Source organism: Crinia signifera, chromosome 11, assembly GCF_055691185.1.
Source record: "Crinia signifera chromosome 11, ASM5569118v1, whole genome shotgun sequence".
Classification (NCBI taxonomy): Eukaryota; Metazoa; Chordata; class Amphibia; order Anura; family Myobatrachidae; genus Crinia; species Crinia signifera.
The window spans coordinates 54,346,986-54,368,532 of record NC_139227.1 but is presented as its reverse complement, the minus strand read 5'-3'; the positions used below and the strand labels follow the sequence as shown (position 1 = coordinate 54,368,532).

The window sequence follows — 21,547 nt, the reverse complement described above, 5'->3', positions numbered from 1 at the left end:
AAATGTCCCCCCAAAAGTAGTTGACGCCACCCCGCCATCAACGTGAACCCGAAGCGTGGCGAGCGGCGGCGGTACGCGTCCTCTGACCTTTTCATGCCCTACTATCCACTAGGGCGTGGAGTGAGAATAGAATAGTGTGGCGAGCGCAGCGAGCCACCGAGCCCGAAGCGTGGCGAGCGCAGGCGGATACCTTCACAGGTAAACGCGTCCCTTTGCGGGCTTCCCAGGTGTCCGCGTCGCCATGGACACCTGGGAAGCCCGCGAGGGGACGCGTATAACTGTGAAGGTATCCGCGTCCGCTCGCCACACTATTCTATTCTCACTCCACGTCCTAGTGGATAGTAGGGCATGAAAAGGTCGGAGGACGCGATCACCACGACGGGCGCCCAGATAGGAAACAAGTACCATATATTCTGCTAGAGCAGGCATGTCCAACGTTGGACCTCCAGATGTTTTGAAACTAAACATCCCAGCATGCTTTGCAATAGTTTTAGCATTCTCTAATAGCAAAACTGTGGCAAAGCATGCTGGGATGTGTAGTTTCAAAACATCTGGAGGGCCAACGTTGGACATGCCTGTGCTAGAGGCAGTAATGTCTGGGACTATATATAATGGAGGGGGGCAGTAATGTGTGGGACACCATATACTGGGGTGGGTAGTAGTATCAGTGCGGTGTTGCATGGGGACAGTAATAAATGTCACACAGAGATAGGAGCGATCGCTGGATTCCTGGTTGCCATAGAGACGGAGGAAGCGTAGGCAGCCAATCACAGCGCGAGTTATTGGGAAGTCCTGCTCGTTGTTATGGTAATCCGAATAACTAACGCGCTGAGACTGTTCAGAAGCCAGAGCGTTGTCTGCCCGTCCCTGTGCCGCCGCCACTGACTCCTCACACCGGGGATTCTCTACCACCGACTCCTCACACAGGGAACCCCCCTCCCGCCACCAAGTCCTCATCCCTGGGACCCTGCGGAGGCCGCTGTCACCACCAGGTATAGGTCAGGGTGTATGTGACGTATATAGGTGGGCTAGGTGCAGATCAGGTTGATTGTTGCGGTATATAGGCGGGCTAGGTGCAGGTCATAGTGTATGTGCAGTATATAGGGGGCTAGGTGCTGGTCAGGGTGTATGTGCGGTATATAGGGGGCTAGGTACAGGTCAGGTTGTATCTGCGGTATATAGGGGGCTAGTTGCAGGTCAGGGTGTATATGTGGTACATAGGGGGCTAGGTGCAGGTCAGGGTGTATGTGCGGTTCTTAAGGGGGGCTAGGTGCAGGTCAGGGTGTACAGTATGTGCGGTATATAGGCGGGCTAGGTCGGATCAGGGTGTATCTGCGGTATATAGGGGGGCTAGGTACAGGTCAGGGTGTATGTGTGGTATATAGGGGGCTAGGTGCAGGTCAGGGTGTATGTGTGGTATATAGGCTAGGGGCAGGTCAGGGTGTATGTGCGTCATATAGGGGGTTAGGTGCAGGTCAGGGTGTATGTGCGGGATATAGTGGGGCTAGGTGCAGGTCAGGGTGTATGTGCGGGATATAGTGGGGCTAGGTGCAGGTCAGTGTGTATGTGCGGGATATAGTGGGGCCAGGTGCAGGTCAGGGTGTATGTGCGGTATATAGGGGGCTAGGTGCAGGTCAGGGTGTATGCGGTATATAGGGGGCTAGGTGCAGGTCAGTGTGTATGTGCGGGATATAGTGGGGCCAGGTGCAGGTCAGGGTGTATGTGCGGTATATAGGGGGCTAGGTGCAGGTCAGGGTGTATATGTGGTACATAGGGGGCTAGGTGCAGGTCAGGGTGTATGTGCGGTTCTTTAGGGGGGCTAGGTGCAGGTCAGGGTGTACGTGCGGGATATAGTGGGGCTAGGTGCAGGTCAGGGTGTATGTGCGGTATATAGGGGGGCTAGGTGCAGATCAGGGTGGATGTGCGGTATATAGGGGGGCCAGGTGCAGGTCAGGGTGTATGTGCGGGATATAGTGGGGCTAGGTGCAGGTCAGGGTGTATGTGTGGTATATAGGGGGCTAGGTGCAGGTCAGGGTGTATGTGCAGATGTGCGGTATATAGGGGGCTAGGTGCAGGTCAGGGTGTATGTGCGGGATATAGTGGGGCTAGGTGCAGGTCAGGGTGTATGTGCGGTATATAGGGGGCTAGGTGCAGATCAGGGTATATGTGCGGATGTGCGGGATATAGTGGGGCTAGGTGCAGGTCAGGGTGTATGCGGTATATAGGGGGCTAGGTGCAGGTCAGGGTGTATGTGCGGCATATAGTGGGGCTAGGTGCAGGTCAGGGTGTATGTGCGGTATATAGTGGGGCTAGGTGCAGGTCAGGGTGTATGCGGTATATAGGGGGGGTCGGTGTATGTGCGGGATATAGTGGGGCTAGGTGCAGGTCAGGGTGTATGCGGCATATAGGGGGGGCTAGGTGCAGGTCAGGGTGTATGTGCGGTATATAGGGGGGCTAGGTGCAGGTCAGGGTGTATGTATGTGCCTGATCATCAGCGGTATCACAAAGGTACCTTGTCTCGCGCCAGTGGAGCTTACAATCTATATTCCCTACCACATATACATGCACACACAGACATACTAGGGTTAACTTTATTGGAAGCCAATTAACCTACTTGTATATTTTTGGATGAAATCGGAGTACCAGGAGTAAACCCACGCAAGCACGGGGAGAATATACAAACTCCGCACAGTTTGAGCCATGGTGGGGATTGAGCCCATGACCTCAGTGCTGTGAGGCAGTGATGCTAACCATTACACCATCCGTACTGCCCCACAGTTAAGACCTCTTTTGAATCATTCCCATAATGTAGAGACTACCTAATCACTGCCGTCAGTCCCTGTTCTGTTGGGGCTTACAGTCCTCAAGGTCTTGTTACTATTGGGGGATCAACTCTAAATCCAGCCAAAACTCCCTATTTAAGAAGGCAACGGCTGGCTGTAGCTTCCGCTTGCAAAGCCAATTTAGAAGGATTGTGGCTGAACATGTACCCTGGCTATCCTTTTATCCCTGTCAGATGCTTTATTGTTTAATGAACACATTTTCATGTAATATACAGTGTATGTATACGGATACATAATGATCCTGAGGCCGGCAATAAATCCCATGGGATAGACATGCTACTAACACGTGTCCCTCCTGTGGTAGGATCTAGGCCACCCTGGCAGGTTATGACTCTGATCTTCGGACTGGCAGACATCACATCATTCATATTGATGTAAACATAACCCATATTCTGAGTGTCAAGCCAGCACTAATCTCCCGGACAGCGGTAATCTGCTCGCTAAGACTGGATTAATGTTCCTGCATCAAACACACACACAGATGATATGAAGCTGGGATTTCAGGGTCACCAGAGTACCAGGGCAGTTTCTCCAGGGTCTCTTGTCCTGGGGCAGTTACTAGAGCTGGACTAGAGCATATCATGGAGTATAGGAAGTGACAAGTAATTATCGCTACGCTGATAAACCACATAGATGTATCCCATAATGATACAGTCATGAACATGTCTGGTGTTCTCTGTGGTGGACAGTACTTGTTAATTACATAATAACATTCCGCAGGTGGGGTTCTCCTGGTACCATTGTACTGTCCATAGGCTGCTCCAGAGAGAGTGCCATCAGATGGGGATGGAACAGACTATAGACACCCAGAGGGAGCAGTGTCAGGAAGGGATGGAACAGACTATAGACACCCAGAGGGAGCAGTGTCAGGTGGAGGTGGGACAGACTATACACACCCAGAGGGAGCAGTGTCAGGTGGGGATGGAACAGACTATAGACACTCAGAGGGTGGGGATGGAACAGGCTAACTGAGTGTCCTGCTGTCACCTGACGCTTACCTGAGTGTCCTGCCGTCCCCTGATGCTTATCTGAGTGTTCTGCCGTCCCCTGGCGCTTATCTGAGTGTTCTGCCGTCCCCTGGCACTTATCTGAGTGTCCTACGGTCCCCTGGCGCTTATCTGAGTGTCCTGACGTCCCCTGGCGCTTATCTGAGTGTCCTGACGTCCCCTGGCGCTTATCTGAGTGTTCTGCCGTCCCCTGGGGCTTATCTGAGTCTCATGCCCCTTGATGCAGCAATGTCTATGTACCTGTCGGACATTATCCTGTAATGGTGTGTACACCTTGTGAGATTCCTTTGCTATTCGACTAATAAAGCATACACACAGTGAAATATGCACTATTTTTCTATAAAATTTTGCTTATAGAAGGAAAATCATATCAAAATCGAATGCTTTTAGCAGCATTCGATGCAGATTCTATGTGCGCTCCCATGTAGTGTAAATAGTCTTGGCAGCCAAGGCTATATAGTGGAAATTTTATAGTAGATAGTGCAAATCTAATGTGTTCATTCCAGCATTCGATTAGATGTCCATCTACGGGATGCAGTTAAAATCCCGGCGTTCAGAATCGCGACGCCGGAATCCCAACACTTTCTCCCTCCGTGGGTGTTTCCACGTCACCCCTGGAGGGAGAATAAATTAGCGTGCCGAGCGTAGCGAAGCACCGGGCCCGCTGCGTGGCGAGCGCAAGGCGTCGGGATCTTGAACGCCGGGATCCCAACCGCCGGGATTTCATACCTGAATCCCCATCTACTGCCTGCAGCCAGTGTTGATCTAATAGCAAATCGAATAGCACGTCGAAAGAAAGATCGAATAGAAATGAGTGGAAATCGAAAAGGAGTAGAAAAACTTCAGAGCAGGTCGACTAGTTCATATCTAATAGAAATCGAATCGGAAACGGAATCGAACCGTTTAAGATCTGATTGCTATGAAATCTTTGCTAATTCTGTGCTACTTACATACAGTTCATGCTATCTACTTTTCATCTGCACTATATAGTCATTGCTGCACTGTCTATTTGGCTTTTCGATTTCAGATGAACAGGAGCACGCATCGGCATCGAATCGGGATATATAGGTTAAAAACATTGTGACCAGACGCCTGCCCTTAGGCTCTGGCTATGCCCTTCGGGTCCACAGATAGCGGTTCCTGGTCTCAAGGGACCTGGCCCATAGGGGACTCCCTGTTACTATCAGTAACCGCCTGTTACTGACTCCACCCACTACGCAGTGGGCGGGGATATCATTGTCACCACCAGACTCCTCCTACGTGGCGCCTGGAACTGTGGATACCTTCTCTGGCCCAAACGCTGGCACCAGAGTACTACCTGCTGGAGTGTGTCCGGCGACACGCTGCTGACACCCCCCCGACTGGCATCGATTGGTTCCCCACTGGTACCACAGGGCTGAGCCACAGCCCACCTGGGTGGACCAAGTACCACCCAGGTGCCGGTCTGGCCAGTGGGAAGGTTTCCCTCAAAAACATACTTCCAGGATCCTGCCGGGGACTAGCTGAACATCTCTGGCCCAGACGTGAGCTCCAGAGATGGGCAGCCCTGCATCACTGCCCGGGTCTCCTGCCCGCCGACGGAGAGCCCCATGGAGCTCCAAGGAATCACTCAGCTTGTTGGAAAGCTGAGGTTCCCTGCTTCCTTTCCCTGCAGCTCCAAGCCTGGAGGCTATCTGGGAAAGCATTCCATTTTTGGGATGCAGTTTGGAGGGGGATCCCTCAGCCCCCACAGGATCCTGGATTCCCTTGGGACACAACACATAAAGTAAGTGTATTTTACTTTCACAATACATTTCAAATATAGTGCATACTTTATACATTGTGACAATGTGTGGGGTTTGTTTTATACAGTGTGCCCAGTGCTCAGCCCTGCAAGCTCAGGAAAGCCATCCTGGCTGCAGGGCTCCTTTCTGTGCACTGGGAGTGTGCATAGTCTTTCCCCCCAGCGCCTGGGGCTTCTGCGGCACAGCCCCTACTCCCTAGCCCCTTAAACTTTGATGCCGCCCCCCACATCCCACTGGTGTCCCCCCCCCCCCCCCGGGGCAGCACGGCACAGTCACCACTGCCTGCCCCCAGTGCGTCAGTGGTTAACGGCGGTGCTTCGCCGGAGCTGACCCGGCGGCTGCAGCTTGGATGAGTCCCGGCTCCCCCTGGTGGCCGCTGCATGCCGGGAGCCAGGGAAGCCAGAGTCCAAGCACCAGCCGACTGGAAAGGGGTGCCCGTAGGGTGTCGGTGGCGGAATACAACAGAGAGTGTTTCTGACAAGCGCCCTTTGTCCGGCATGTGGGGCTGAAGGGATTAACCATTTCTGTCCCAGGGTCGCCATTGTCCATGTGCCGGGGCCTCCGGCCACACATCTCCCCCCCCCCCCCCCTTCAAGCGGGAAACCAGAGGGCCATGTCCCAACGATTTTAGCTCCTGGTCCCGCAGTCCATTTGGGGGTTACTGGGAGTGCCCCGGGGGTTCAGGCTCTTCCTGACGCGACAGTCCATCCGTGTTACTGTGAGCCTTGCCTTGCTTGTGGGTGATATGAAAGTCATAAATCTGGAAAACCAGGCTCCACCTCAACAGCCTGCCATTCTCTCCCGTGGTGTGTTGCAGCCACTGCAATGGTTTGTGGTTCGTTACCACCATAAAGCGGCGGCTATACAAATAGGGCTGGAGCTTCTTCACAGCCCAAACAGTGGGCAAGCACTCCTCAATAGTGGCATACCCCACCTCCCTCTGAAGAAGTTTCCGGCTCAAATAGGCCACAAGGTGCTCCTGTCCATCTGGCCCCTCCTGGCTCAGCACTGCTCCGAGTCGGTACTGTGACGCATCAGTCTGTACAACAAAGTTTTTACTGTAGTCAGTGCCATCAACACTGGCGCTTATACTGGAGCTGTTTTCAATGACTGGAATGCCAACTCACATGCGGGTGTCCAATCAACCACCTTGGGGAGTTTCTTCTTAGTCTGATCAGTCAGGGTTTTGGCTACGGAACTAAAGTCAGGGACAAAACGTCTGTAGTACCCTGCGATCCATAGGAAGGCTAGGACCTGTCTCTGGGTTGTGGTCCGGGGCCAGTGTCGGATTGCCTCTACCTTTGCTGGTTCGGGCTTCCCCTTACCCCCTCCCACACGGTGCCCTAGGTACTGTACCTCAGACATCCCCATTTGGCACTTGTCTGCACGAATGGTCAGATCTGCCCACCGAATCCTCTCTAACACCAGTCCCACCTGCCTCAGGTGGTCTTCCCACGTTCGGCTGAAGACAGCAATGTCATCTAAGTAGGCCTGAGAGAAATCCCTGAACCCTTCAGCAGGTCATCGACCTCTGGAAGGTGGCTGGCTCATTCTTTATCCCAAATGGCATGGTTTTGAACTCAAACAAGCCAAAGGAGGTGATGAAGTCGGACCGTTCCTGAGCCTCGGGCGTCATTGGTATTTGCCAATACCCCTTGTTCAGGTCAAACATGGAGATGTATTACGCTCCGGCCAACTCGTCCAACAACGCGTCAATGCATGGTAAGGGGTAGGCGTCAGATTTGGTCACTTAGTTCAACTGGCGGTAGTCTACACAAAACTGTGTTGTCAGGTCCTTCTTGGGAATCAGTACAACAGAGGCGGCCCAGGGACTGTAGGAGCGCATAATTACACCTAGTGCTAACATCTCCTGCACCTCCTGGTAGATACTCGCCTGTGCCTCTGGTGAGACCCAATACGTGGGTTGCCAAATCGGCCGATGCTCCCCAGTGTCTACGTGATGGGCACGTAGGGAAGTCAAGCCAGGCTTCCTGCTGAACTGAGCCTCATAGGACTGCAGCACTGACTCAAGCTGCCCCCTCTTGAGGTTACCAAGTTCACTGATCCAACTTACTTCCTCTACGCCACCTTCACCCTTGGCATCCGCGAGGAGGTCAGGAATGGGATCGCTTCCTGGTTCCTGCACACGGCGGCTACCGACTCCACATGCTCGTGGTATGCCTTCAACATATTGAAATGGTAGGTACACTGCCTCCTACCTTTGCTGTCAAAGGACACCACATAGGTGATGTCGCTTAGGCGTTTGGTGACCGTATACGGTCATGCTTAGGCAGCCTGGAGCTTGTTCTGGTGTGTGGGTATCAGAACCAGCACCTTCTGCCCTACTGCAAAGACCCGGGCACGCGCGCCCTGGTCATACCAATCTACTGCTTGGCCTGCACTGTTGCAAGGTTGGCTTGCACAAGCCACATGAGTTTCTCTAACCAATCTCTGAGCTTCAACATGTGCTCCACCACGGACTCACTGTGGTGGGTCAGCTCCCCTTCCCAAGCCTCATGGAACAGCTCGAGAGGCCCACAGACTCTGCGGCCATACAGTAACTCAAAGGGAAAGAAACCGGTTGATTCTTGCGGCACCTCCCTATATGCAAATAGGAGGTGTGGCAGATATTGCATCCAGTCCCTGCCCTCCGAAGTCACAAATGCCCGTAGCATCTGTTTCAGAGTACCATTGAACCTCTTGCAAAGCCCGTTAGTCTGGGGATTATAGGGAGCAGTGCAGAGTTGCCTCATTCCGCACTTTGTCTAGAGGCACTGCGTCCCTTGATCAGTTAGGATCTCGCTGGGGAATCCTACTCTACTAAATATGCCTAGCAGCGCGTCCGCTACCTTTCCACAGAGATAGTGGACAGAGCTACAGCCTCTGGATACCGGGTGGTGTAATCCACAACGGTGAGGATGTTTCTCTTCCCCAATGTACTGGGCACGGGCAGGGGTCCAACAATGTCCACGGCCACTCGTTGGAAAGGTTCCCCAACGATTGGCAAGGACCTCAGGGGAGCCCGGGCACTGGGGTGTCCAAGCCTCTGGCACACGTCACAGGACTTACAGTAGGTCCAGACATCGTCCGCCAGGCCAGAAAAAGTTCTGAGTCAGGTGCCGCAGTGTTCGGTCCCTCCCCCGGTGTCCCGCCAACGGAATTTCGTGCGCAACTGATAATCAGTTGCTCCCGAAAGTTTCTAAGATCCACCAGTTGAACTTGCTCCCGCACTGGCCTGTCCCCTTCTACCTTGGTGACTTGGTACAGCAACCCTTTCCACCAGGTCACACTCCCTGCCCCATCCCAGTAAGGCCGCTGCCAGCCTGGCGCCTCATACCTTCCAGGGATGGGTCAGAGAATTGAGCTTCCCTAAACTCCCGCCTGTGGTCCACACTCTCTCCTCAGGGTGCTCTAAAGGGGGGACACTGGGGTTGGTCAAGTTGGGGTCAGGTTGGTTGTTCATACTCACCGCCGGAGTTGGCAAACCACTAAGTACAGGAGCATCACAAGGCAACCCACCCGGGGCTCAACAAACTGGACCCAACATCCTCTGCTTTGCTAGGGGACGTTGGCCCACCAGAGGCAAAAGGCAGGCTCTGCAGATGTGCTGATCTAGCCTCTGTGGTCTTTTCCTCTGGGCTGGTTTTTGTGGTCGGTGACGGATGTCTGGCCGCTGTGGTCTTTTCCTCTGGGCTGGTCAGCGTTGGTGTAGCTGAAATCTGTAGTCTCGCATGTTGACTCCGAGTGATGGCGTTCGCAAAGGCGGTGATGATTCCCTCCACCAAGGTCAATTCTCAAGACCACATCGGTTGGCAGGCCAGTCATTACAGCAACCTCTTGCAGCTCTTGGCCGGACCCCCATTCCAGGTAGACTCTGGCCATGGGCACTTCATGCTCTAGCCCATCTGCCACAGTAAATCTGGCCGTGTGACCCTGTAGTACTGCCTCAGGATCGATAAGGTGAGAGATCACAACGGTAATTGAGGCCCCAGAGTCTCTTAGGCCCTCCCCCTGCCGGGGCCCCACTTGAACCTGCTGCAGGTGCCGCCACATATTCTGTGGGGGCTTTTTGGCCATGCAGGTATTCCTCTCCTCTGAGTTCACCTCTTTCCCGCCACACTCCATTGGACTGACTGGAGGGGGGACAGTCTCGGTAGGCACATCTTCCTGGGTTAGGCAAGCAAGTGGAGCTCCAGCACCCGGATTTGGAGTACGAGTCTGGGGTGCTGGGGGTGCAGGACAGTTCAACCTTAGATGTCCGATCTTCCCACAGCCATAGCACTTCTTGTCCAGCCGTGGCTCTGCTGGCCTCTGATAAGTGGCAGGGGCGCTGCGGGTGGTGGCTGGCCAAAAGCACCAGGGTTGGATGATGCTTGCTTTGGGTGGGGAAGAGCCGAGGAGGGGTGTCCCCCTGAAGGTACAGTCTTTGGGGGCTGGCTGGTAGTTGGGCACTTCTGCCCAGGTGGCCGGATTGCCACGTACTTATCTGCTAGCTGGGCAGCCATCTTTAAGCTGGGTGGCTCCCGATCTAGCACCCACTCCTTCACTTCTTGGGCACACCGGCGATAGAACTGCTCCCTTCAGATCAGGTCAACCAGGGTGTCCCATGTTGTGGCCTTCGATTCCTTCACCCACTTCACCACGTACTGCTGCAGCTGGGTGGCAAACTGCTCATGGGTGCTGCTAGGATTCTTTGGCAAGTCCCGAAACTTTTTCCTGTAGGACGCAGGAGCTATGAAAAAACATTGGAGGAGGGCCCTGGCAACAACATCATTGTCCCCACAGTCCTCATTTGCCACTCCTCGATAGGCCTCCAAGGCCTCTCCATGCAGGGTGGGCACAAGGTGTCTTACCCACTCCTGTTTGGGCAAATCATGGAGTTTACAGGTTTTCTCAAAAACTTGCAAATGTCCATCAATGTCCCCATCACTGTCTGCAAACTTGTGAAACTGGATGCATCCCATCCTGGGGCAGCAGCGGGCAACGGTTCTCTGGGTACCACGGCCGGTGGTACCTGCTCATCTCGCCACATCTGAATGATGATCAAGCGCTCCTGTTCCGTTGCCCTTTCCCCAAGCTCAGCTAGCCGATCTGCCAGGCTATCCGTTCTGCCCACCAGGGGACGGGGGCCCTGGCCCTGCTAGGGAATGTCAGGAAACATGGCTGCCGCCAGAGAGGGCGGGGCTTGGGGGTCGGGGGTCTCACCAGGTCCACACGAAAGTCCTCTGCGGGGCATTTGCTGTCATCGGGTTCTTCCTCCTGATGCGATTCCGCCCAGCTCTCGAGTGCCGCCCTCATGTCGCTCATAGTTGCTTTATAAGAGATCTCCACACCCCTTTCCTGGCACACCATATCCAAGTCGTCCTTCGCCATATCCAAGTCGCTTCTCTAATCGGGTGACCGAAAGACACCTGGGATATCCCACCGCTTGCCACCAATTTCTGTGACCGGACGCCTGCCCTTACGCTCTGGTTACGCCCTTTGGGTCCACAGATAGCTGTTCCAGGTCTCACGGGACCTTCTTAATAGGGTATTCCCTGTTCCCATCAGTAACCGCCTGGTACTGACTCCGCCCACTACGCAGTGGGCTGGGATATTGCTGCCACCTTCAGACTCCTCCTACGTGGCGCCTAGAATCACGGATACCTCCTCAGGCCCAAACGCTGGGACCTGAGTACTACCTGCTGGAGTGTGTGTGTCGACACGTTGCTGACACCCCCCGACTAGCGTTGATTGGTTCCCCACTGGTCACGGACCAGACCTCTGCTTGCAGAGCGGAAACTTGGAGGACGCTAGATTACTTGTACCCAGAACAGCCGGAGAACGGAATTATTGCCGTAATTCTATTGGTCGCAAGATGAAAGTAGTCGTCTTGGGCAATAGATGGTTTATTTACTCAAAGAAGAAGCTCTTAAAAGAGCCCTCTCTTAGATCACTAGGAGGTACAGCATACAGGGAATGTTACAGCATTCAGACCAGGTAGATGTACATTTTCCAGGGCTCACAGGCCCTCCTTTTAAGCTGCTCCAATACAAATTAGCCCACCCTGTGCTTTTGACCAATCAACGTAAGTTGATGCAGTGTGCATGCACTCGGCACATGCACAGTCAGCATTGTCCCTATGGGCAGAGGGGAGTGGTTCTCCTCTGAGCCACAGCCCACCTGGGGGGACCAGGTACCACCCAGGTGCCGGTCTGTCTGGCCAGTCCTGCCTTAATAAACATCTCTGGCCCAGATGTGAGCTCCAGAGATGGGCAGCCCTGATCCCCTGCCCGGGTCTCCTGCCCACCGATGGAGAGCCCCATGGAGCTCCAAGGAACCACTCAGCTTGTTGGAAAGCTGAGGTTCCCGGCAGCTCCAAGCCTGGAGGCTATCTGGGAAAGCATTCCGTTTTTGGGTGCAGTTTGGAGGGGGATCCGGCAGCCCACACATGATCCTGGATTCCCTTGGTACACAACACATAAAGTAAGTGCATTTTACTTTCACAATACATTTCAAATATAGTGCATACTTTATACATTGTGACAGTGTGTGGGGTTCGTTTTATACAGTGTGCCCAGTGCTCAACCCTGCAGCTCAGGAAAGCCATCCTGGCTGCAGGGCTCCTTTCTGTGCACTGGGAGTGTGCCTAGTCTTTCCCCCCAGGGCCTGGTGCTTCTGCGGCCCAACCGGTTCTCCCTAGCCCCAGCGCGCTGGGGTTAAACTTTGATGCCGCCCGCTGCAGCCTCTTGAACGGGGCTGCGGCGCCCCCACATCCCACTGGGGCCCCCCTGCTTCGCCGCAGCCGCCGGAGCTGACCTGGCAGCTGCAGTATGGGTGAGTCCCAGCTCCCCCTGGTGGCCGCTGCACGCCGGGAGCCACGGAAGCCAGAGTTCCAGCGCCGGCCGACGGGAAGGGGGTACCCAGAGGGTGTCTGCAGCTGCCTGTGGGGGACCCGGGCCGCGGCGCCGGATACAACAGTGAGTGTTTTTGAATTTGGCGCCAAGCACCCTTTGTCGGCCGCCATTGTCCGTGTCCCGGGTACTCCGACAACAAACATGTTCTATCGCCATACAATGTATATGCGATACCGATTTGATTTTGACTATATAGACACTATATTGTACAGTGTGCACACAGCATAAGTCACTGTTTTCTTGCTTTGCTTGTGAGTTCTACGTAAGGTGCTAGGCGCTGCCATTTAAATATAGACTGATTATTATAATATGTATGTCTCTCCTGCAGATGTACTAAGCAGTGCCAGACATGCCGACCAGCAAGCTGCAGGCACCCCTGAGCTCACTCCAGGAGCTGGCGAGTGGGTACCAGAGCAGGGTCTGTGCACCGCAAAACCCAAAGCTCAGCAGACATGAAGAGGCCGCTGTGACGGTAATGACTGCACCATAAATTGGGTCGTCTTTTTTATCCATCATTGTGCAGCTTAGGCAGACAGATGTTGGTGACCGAGACCAGGGATTATCCGGGACAAAGCAAATGAGGAGAGACAGCTGTTCGTTCCTCACTGACACGGTCTAAGACACCACTGACCGCGACCAGAGTCCGGCCTGCGGGTATTAGCGTGACACTAATTCCCTCATATTGCCCTGTACACAAAGGCCTAATACAGGATATATCTTATATATAATGCTGTTGCTGTGTCACGTGTATACATACTTTTTTCTGTGTTAATATGATGTATGTATAACATGTAGCTTGTATGTGTCTCTAGGATGGCAGACAAGTGCACTAGTCTGATGTTCTCTATGTTTCCCCCAATGATAGTTGACCCCTTCAGCATTCCTTCGGGAAATGTCCCTGACCACAGAGCAGCGATTGGCCAACACTCGGGAGATGCGTCTGCCCAGGATCATCCAGCTGCTGGACATGAGTGATAGCAGCCACCAGAAGGTAGCTACAGTCTGTGTGCATACAGATAAGACTCCATGGCCCATACACTGCCTGGGTCAGCCTCCAGGTCTCCCCACAATTCAGCTAAACCTAATAGAAAGTCCCTTTATCTGATCTCTGGGTTATCCTTCATATCTGGTTAAAGCCACCTTTCACAACAGATATTGTTATGGCTGATCAGTGTGGATCTAGGTGCCTCATATATCATTGTCAGAGGTACCTTCTAATGTGTATGCCTTATCCCTCACTGATCTGTACTCCTGATTGGGACATCACATACGCATCCCTCACAGATCTGTACTCCTGATACTGACATCACATCCTCATACCTTACTGATCTGTACTTCTGATAGTGACATCACATATGCATCCTTCACTGATCTGTACTGATTGGAACATCACATACGCATCCCTCACAGATCTGTACTCTTGAGAGTGACATCTCATCCCTCACTGATCTGTACTCGTGAGAGTGACATCACATACGCATCACTCACTGATCTGTTCCCCTGATAGTGACATCAAATCCTCATCCCTCACTGATCTGTACTACTGAGAGTGACATCACATATGCATCTCTCAAGGATCTGTTCCCCAGATAGTGACATCACATCCGCAAGAATCAATGACCTGTGCTGCTGATAGTGACATCACATCCTCTTCCCTCACTATTCTGTACCCCTGATAGGGACATCACATCCTCATCCCTCACTGATCTGTACTCCTGATAGTGACATCATATGCGGAAGCCTCACTGATCTGTACCCCTGATGGTAACATCACATCCCTCACTGATCTGTACTCCTGATTGTGCCATCATATATTTATCCCTCACTGGTCTGTACCCCTGATCGTGACATCATATGCCCATCCCTCACTGATCTGTACCCCTGATAGTGACATCACATACCCATCCCTCACTGATCTGTACTCCTGATAGTGACATCACCGTAACAGAGGATGAAATGTATATGGCCTTCTTGTCTAATTCCTGCCATCTCCTGTAGTTCTCCTCCGTAGACCTGGACCAAGCCCTGTTTCAGCCCTTCCCTTCAGAGATCATCTTCCAGAACTATCTGCCCTGTGAGCTCTACGAGGTGCCACTGGCCTTGCGGAACAATGACAAGGTACGCCTCCTTAAATGTAATAATCTGTATCCGAAAGCTGTGTTCGGAGCTTAGTGTGGAGCCTGGTGATTGGTTATTCTCAGATTAGTGCGCTGTGATGAGATTGTGTCTCCATTACACGACTATACGTCCAATCTATCACAAGTGTACATGGATAATGATCTGCGTCGTGTCTTCCTGTTTGCATATGCTCACACAAGGTCATACTACATGATGAAGTATCACCATTGCCGGTCAGATCATGCCGGTTACTGAGCAAGCGCCTGTCTTTATTTCATGCTGGTTACTGCGCAAGCTCCTGTCCTTATTTCAGGCCGGTTACTGCGCGTTTGCCTGTCCTTATTTCAGGCCGGTTACTGAGCGAGCGACTGTCCTTATTTCAGGCCGGTTACTGAGCGAGTGCTTGTCCTTATTTCAGGCCGGTTACTGTGCGTTTGCCTGTCCTTATTTTAGGCCGGTTACTGAGCGATCGCTTGTCCTTATTTCAGGCCGGTTACTGAGCGAGCACTTGTCCTTATTTCAGGCCGGCTACTGAGTGAGCACTTGTCCCTATTTCATGCCGGTTACTGAGCGAGCGCCTGTTCTTATTTCATGTCTGTTACTGAGCGAGCGCCTTTTCTTATTTCATGTCTGATACTGCGGGAGCTCCTTTCCGTATTTCATGCTGGTTACTGCATGAGAGCCTGTCCTCATTTCATGCTGGTTACTGCGCGAGAGCCTGTCCTTATATCGTGCCGTTTACTGCGCACGCGCCTGTCCTTATTTCAGGCCGGTTACTGAGCGAGCTCTTGTCCTAATTTCAGGCCGGTTACTGAGCGAGCGCCTGTTCTTTTTTTCATGCCGGTTACTGAGTGAGCGCCTGTCCTTATTTCATGTCTGATACTGCGCAAGCTCCTGTCCTTATTTCATGCTGGTTACTGCGCGAGAGCCTGTCCTTATATCATGCCGTTTACTGCGCATGCGCCTGTCCTTATTTCAGGCCGGTTACTGCGCATTTGCCTGTCCTTATTTCAGGCCGGTTACTGAGCGAGCGCTTGTCCTTATTTCAGGCCGGTTACTGAGCGAGCGCTTGTCCTTATTTCAGGCCGGTTACTGTGCGTTTGCCTTTCCTTATTTCAGGCCGGTTACTGAGCGAGTGCTTGTCCTTATTTCAGGCCGGTTACTGAGCGAGCGCCTGTTCTTATTTCTTGCCGGTTACTGAGCGAGCGCCTGTCCTTATTTCAGGCCGATTACTGAGCGAGCACCTGTCTTTATTTCATGCCGGTTACTGACCGTGCGCCTGTCTTTATTTCATGCCGGTTACTGCGCAAGCTCCTGTCTTTATTTAATGTCGGTTACTGCGCGAGCTCCTGTCCTTATTTCATGCTGGTTACTACGCGAGAGACTGTCCTTATTTCATGCTGGTTACTGCGCGAGCTCCTGTCCTTATATCATGCCGTTTACTGCGCATGCGCCTGTCCTTATTTCAAGCCGGTTACTGTGCGTGCGCCTGTCCTTATTTCAGGCCGGTTACAGAGCGAGCGCTTGTCCTTATTTCAGGCTGGTTACTGAGCCAATTTCCTTGTTTCATGCTGGTGCATGGGGCGAACTCCTGGTGCAGGGGGCCAATACTGACTACTGGTTTATTCTTTCAGGTTCCACGGCTCATAAAAGTAATTCAGGAGAATTCGCCGTACTTTCAGATCATAAGCCCTATTGATGTGTGCAACAAAGTGGCTCCTGGGATGGTATCCACATTCCGCATCCTGTTTACCCCTGAGGAGAACAAGGTAATCAGAGGGCCACACGGGGCTGAAGTCCTTATGTTTGAGACATGTAATAGATCCTGTGACACAATGTTACATTTAGTATAACTTGCAGGAAGTAGGCATCTGGTGATGAAAACCGGACGTTTAGTGGGAGTACAAAGAATATCCAAAATGCTGGGAGTGTCCGGATAACGCAGGAGTGTCCAGGGAAATGCAGGCATGCCTAGGGAAATGCTGGAAGTGTCCCAGGAAATGCAGGCATGCCTAGGAAATCGCTGGGAGTGTCCAGGGAAAAGCAGGAGTGCCTAGGGAAATGCTGGGAGTGTCCAGGAAAATGCAGGCATGCCTAGGGAAATGCTGGGAGTGTCCCGGGAAATGCAGGCATGCCTAGGAAACCGCTGGGAGTGTCCAGCGAAATGCAGGTGTGCCTAGGGAAATGCTGGGAGGGTCCAGGGGAACACAGGCGTGCCTAGGGAAATGCTGGGAGGGTCCAGGGGAACACAGGCGTGCCTAGGGAAATGCTGGGAGGGTCCAGGGGAACACAGGCGTGCCTAGAGAAATGCTGGTAATGTCCAGGGGAAATGCAGGCGTGCCAAAGGAAATGCTGGGAGTGTCCAGGGGAATGCAGGCCTGCCAAAGGAAATGCTGGGAGTGTCCAGGGGAATGCAGGCGTGCCTAGGGAAATGATGGGAGTGTCCAGCGAAATGCAGGTGTGCCTAGGGAAATGCTGGGAGGGTCCAGGGGAACACAGTCGTGCCTAGGGAAATGCTGGTAATGTCCAGGGGAATGCAGGCGTGCCAAAGGAAATGCTGGGAGTGTCCTGGGAAATGGAGGTGTGCCTAGGGAAATGCTGGGAATGTCAAGGATAACACACGCATGCTTAGGACACCGCTGGGAGTGTCCAGGGTAATGCAGGCATGCCTAGGGAAATGCTGGGAGTGTCGTGGGAAATGCAAGCATGCCTAGAAAACTGCTGGGAGTGTCCAGGGAAATGCAGGTGTGCCCAGGAAACCACTGGCAGAGATAAGGATAATGCAGGCGTGCCTAGGGAAACCTCTGGGATGTCACGCCTGTGGTTAGATCTTAGCTAGAAGTGACCACAGGCATAGGGGCTGGGGGGGGGGGGGGGGGGGAGAAGGGGAGGGTAGACAATTTATCTGAACAATATGTGCTTGGGAAAATCTGTATACCTTCAATGTATGATGAGAGGGGGGAAGGAATTCTGTATTAATGTGTGCTTGAGAGGAATGGCGTATAAATGTGCGCTGGGGCGGAGGAATGGCGTATTTAATGTGCACTGGGGTGGAGGAATGGCGTGTTAATGTGCGCTGGGGTGGGGTGGAGGAATGGCGTATTAATGTGGGCTGGGGCAGCGGTATGGTGTATTAATGTGGGGTGGGGGACTGGCGAATTAATGTGCACTGGGGCAGCGGAATGGCATATTTATGTGTGCTGGGATGGGGCAGAGGAATGACGTAAAATGTGTGCTGTGGTGGGGCATCGGAACAGCGTATTAATGTGTGTTGGGATGGGGCAGAGGCATAGCGTATTAATCTGTGCTGGAGTAGGGCAGAGAAATGGCTTATTTGAGTGCTGGGGTTGGGTGGAGGACTGGCGTTTTAATGTGCGCTGGGGCAGCGGAATGGCATATTCCACACATAAGTGTGCTGGGGTGGGGCGGAGGAATGGCGTAATAATAATGTGTGCTGTGGTGGGGCATCAGAACAGCGTATTAATGTGCGTTGGGATGGGGCAAAGGCATAGCATATTAATGTGCGCTGGGGTGGGGCAGAGAAATGGCTTATTTGAGTGCTGGGGTTGGGTGGACGACTGGCGTATTAATGTGTGCTGGGGTGGAGCTGTGGAGTATTAATGTGCGCTGGGGCAGCAGAATGGCATATTTATGTGTGCTGGGGTGGGGCGGAGGTATGGTGTAATAATGTGTGTTGTGGTAGGTCATCGGAACAGCGTATTAATGTGCGTTGGGATGGGGCAGAGGCATAGCGTATTAATGTGCGCTGGGGTGGGGCAGAGAAATGGCATATTTGAGCGCTGGGGTGGGACACCAATTTTGGCACAGGGCACCAAAATTTCTACTACTACGGGCATTATACACCTTTAATTCTCAGCTTCTGTCTTAGTCACACGCTGCTTTTTGGTATGGGAGGGCGTAAATTTCTAGTTTGCAGGGGAGCGACGAACACCCTAGCACCGGCCCTGCTTGGGAGCCTTGATGAGGGTATGGTGCATGCCATGGACCCTCAGACAGTAGCAGATGTGACCACTTGAGATAAAAGAAAAAGTCTTTATTGACTATAACAGATAAACAGTTGATAAGCTGAGGAATGGTATTGCAGATGATCACAGGCAGTAATGTAGACATATAAATGATATTAGCAAGATTGGCATTTAGATGCAGTGTGTATGCACTGATGAAGTCCAATGATATATAGCTTGGATGGAAAGAAACTGGTGCAGTGCTGACACACTGTTGGAGTCCAGAACATATATAAGGAGCTGTGTTAAAACACAGATGAAGTCTACTATATATTATGCAATGCAGGTGTAAAGGATACTTCCCACTGTGAGAAGCTGGATACAAAGGAGGATGGTCACGGGATGGAAATATTAAAGGTAATGGGCACTTCTTGAACAGTCACGGGAAACCCAGAGAGTCACTGATACAATATCGATGATGGCAGCAATCGATGTAACAATGGTAGTGGATATCGATGTAGAAGGTACCTGTGTGATCAGCTGTGATGGGATGACAGCGATGGTGACGTGGAAGGATGAAGAGCCCAAACGATGAAGTTGGTGTTTCGTTGACAGAGCACCGATGGTGAGAAGGAAATGATGACTGAGCACCGATAGTGAGAAGGAAACTATTACGGAGCACCGATGATGTGGAGGAATGATGACAACGCACCACTGTTGAAAAGGGACGATGGTGAACGATGTCGGAGCAACGATGTTGCAGAGGAGCGATGATGAACGATGTAAGAGCACCGATGTTGAAGTGAAACGATGACAGAGCACCGATGTTGGAGATGAACGATGACAGCGCACCGATGTTGGAGAAGTAGCATCCTCAGGGACTGAAAACTGCAACACAACTTGGAGACAAAACACACCAACAGGTAATAACCTCAGGATGAGATCAGTAGCACTGGCCCAGCTCTGAGTTCACCCAGTCTATTTATAGGAAGCAGTGGAAGTGGAAAGGCGGGGCACTGAGCCAGAATGAGGGATCGCCAGGATTGGCTGAGACTGGAACATATGACAGGGAAGACATGGCTGCTCCCATGTCTAGGAAAGGCAGAAAACTTGTTTGTTTGGCACATGGTCTAAGCTACTGTAATGGCGATGGCATGGAAGCCGCAGGAGGCTGAAGCTGAACCTCGGGAGTGACAGGCAGGGAGTAAAGCACAAGCGCTGAGTCCACGGCATTGGGTAATGACAGATGCTGTACAGTGCGGGCAGTGTGGACATGGCGCAATTGGAAACCATGTCTGGAGCGCAGCTCCAGTCTTGTCAAGCATCTGAACGGTAAATAAATTTGTTGTGATACCCGGATCATGACATGGGAGTGTCCCAGGAAATGCAGGCATGCCTAGGAAACCACTGGGGGTGACAGGGATAACGCAGGCATGCCTAGGAAAACACTGGGAGAGACAGGGATAATGCAGGTGTGCCTAGGGAAACAGCTGGGAGTGTTCGGGGAAATGCAAGCGAGCCTAGAAAACTGATGGGAGTGTCCAAGGAAATGCAGGCATGCCTAGGAAACCACTGGGAGTGTCCAGGGAAATGCTGGTGTGCCTAGGAAACCGCTGGGAGTGCCTGGGGATAACGCAGACTAGCCTAGGAAACTGATGGGAGTGTCTGGGGAAATGATGTCGTGCCTAGGAAACCACACTGGGAGTGCCTGGGGAAATGCAGGCGTGCCTAGGAAACTGATGGGTGTGCCTGGGGATAACACAGGCATGCCTAGGGAAACCGCTGGAAGTGTCCATGATAATGCAGGCGTGCCTAGGGAAACCGCTGGGAGTGTCCGGGATAACCGCTGGGAGTGTCTAGGGAGAACACTGGGCATGTCTGAGCGTATTAGGGGAGGGTGTATGACATCAGTGCCAGGCTGGATACGCCTTTCTCCATCGCACCGCCGAGTAAGTCTTGGGTCACGCGGGGCCTGCGATGACTTGTGGCGTGTAAAAATTATTTTCATTCAAGAATGTTACAATGGGTTCTGGGCATCTCAGATGCGCTGTTTTCGCATGGCAACCTAGTACCCCAGTATAGTCCTAATAGATGGGGTGTAACACGTCCCTTTTATGTAGGGACCCCGTTTTCATGGTTAGGGAGACCATTCTATATACACTGCTCAAAAAAATAAAGGGAACACTTAAACAACACAATGTAAGTCCAAGTCAGTCACACTGTCCGCTTAGGAAGCAACACCGATTGACAATCAATTTTGCATGCTGTTGTGCAAATGTAATAGACAACAGGTGGAAATTATTAGCAAGACACCCCAAAAAAAAAGGAGATGCTTTCTGGCTGATGTTTTGGTCACTTTTGAAAGCTGGCGGTGCTTTCACTCTACTAGTAGCATTAAATGGAGTCTACAAACCACACAAGTGGCTCAGGTAGTGTAGCTCATCCAGTATGGCACATCAATGCTAGCTGTGTCAAGAAGGTTTGCTGTGTCTGTCAATGTAGTGTCCAGAGCATGAAGGCACTACCAGGAGACAGGCCAGTACATCAGGAGACATGGAGGAGGCCGTAGGAGGGCAACAACCCAGCAGCAGGACCACTACCTCTGCCTTTGTGCAAGGAGGAACACTGCCAGAGCCCTGCAAAATTACCTCCAGCAGACCAGAAATGTGCATGTGTCTACTCAAACGGTCAGAAACAGACTCCATGAGGGTGATATGAGGGCCCGACGTTCACAGGTGGAGGTTGTGCTTACAGACCAACACAGTACAGGACGTTTAGCATTTGCCAGAGAACATTGATTGTTAAATTCGCCACTGACGCCCTGTGCTCTTCACAGACGAAAGCAGGTTCACACTGAGAACATGTGACAGACGTGACTTGGGGGTAGATTTATGAAGCAGTGATAAGGGAGGAGAAGTGATACAGTGCCTGGTA

At 52.3% G+C, this 21,547-nt stretch overlaps 1 protein-coding gene across 5 annotated transcripts in view; it reads left to right on the top strand.

Annotated features, from left to right (window-relative positions):
• Positions 1 to 804: 804 nt before the first annotated feature.
• HYDIN (HYDIN axonemal central pair apparatus protein) overlaps positions 805 to 21,547 on the top strand; it is a 464,418-nt gene continuing 443,675 nt past the window's right edge. For 4 of the 5 annotated variants that reach the window (XM_083165003.1, XM_083165004.1, XM_083165002.1 and 1 more), the window contains exons 1-5: positions 810 to 992; positions 12,859 to 13,002; positions 13,396 to 13,521; positions 14,529 to 14,648; positions 16,283 to 16,417. In XM_083165003.1, coding sequence (XP_083021129.1) covers positions 12,880 to 13,002; positions 13,396 to 13,521; positions 14,529 to 14,648; positions 16,283 to 16,417 — 504 coding nt within the window. In that variant the 5' untranslated portion in view covers positions 810 to 992; positions 12,859 to 12,879. Of the gene's footprint in view, positions 993 to 12,858; positions 13,003 to 13,395; positions 13,522 to 14,528; positions 14,649 to 16,282; positions 16,418 to 21,547 lie in introns of all 5 variants that reach the window. The other variant, XM_083165006.1, reaches the window with a different exon arrangement.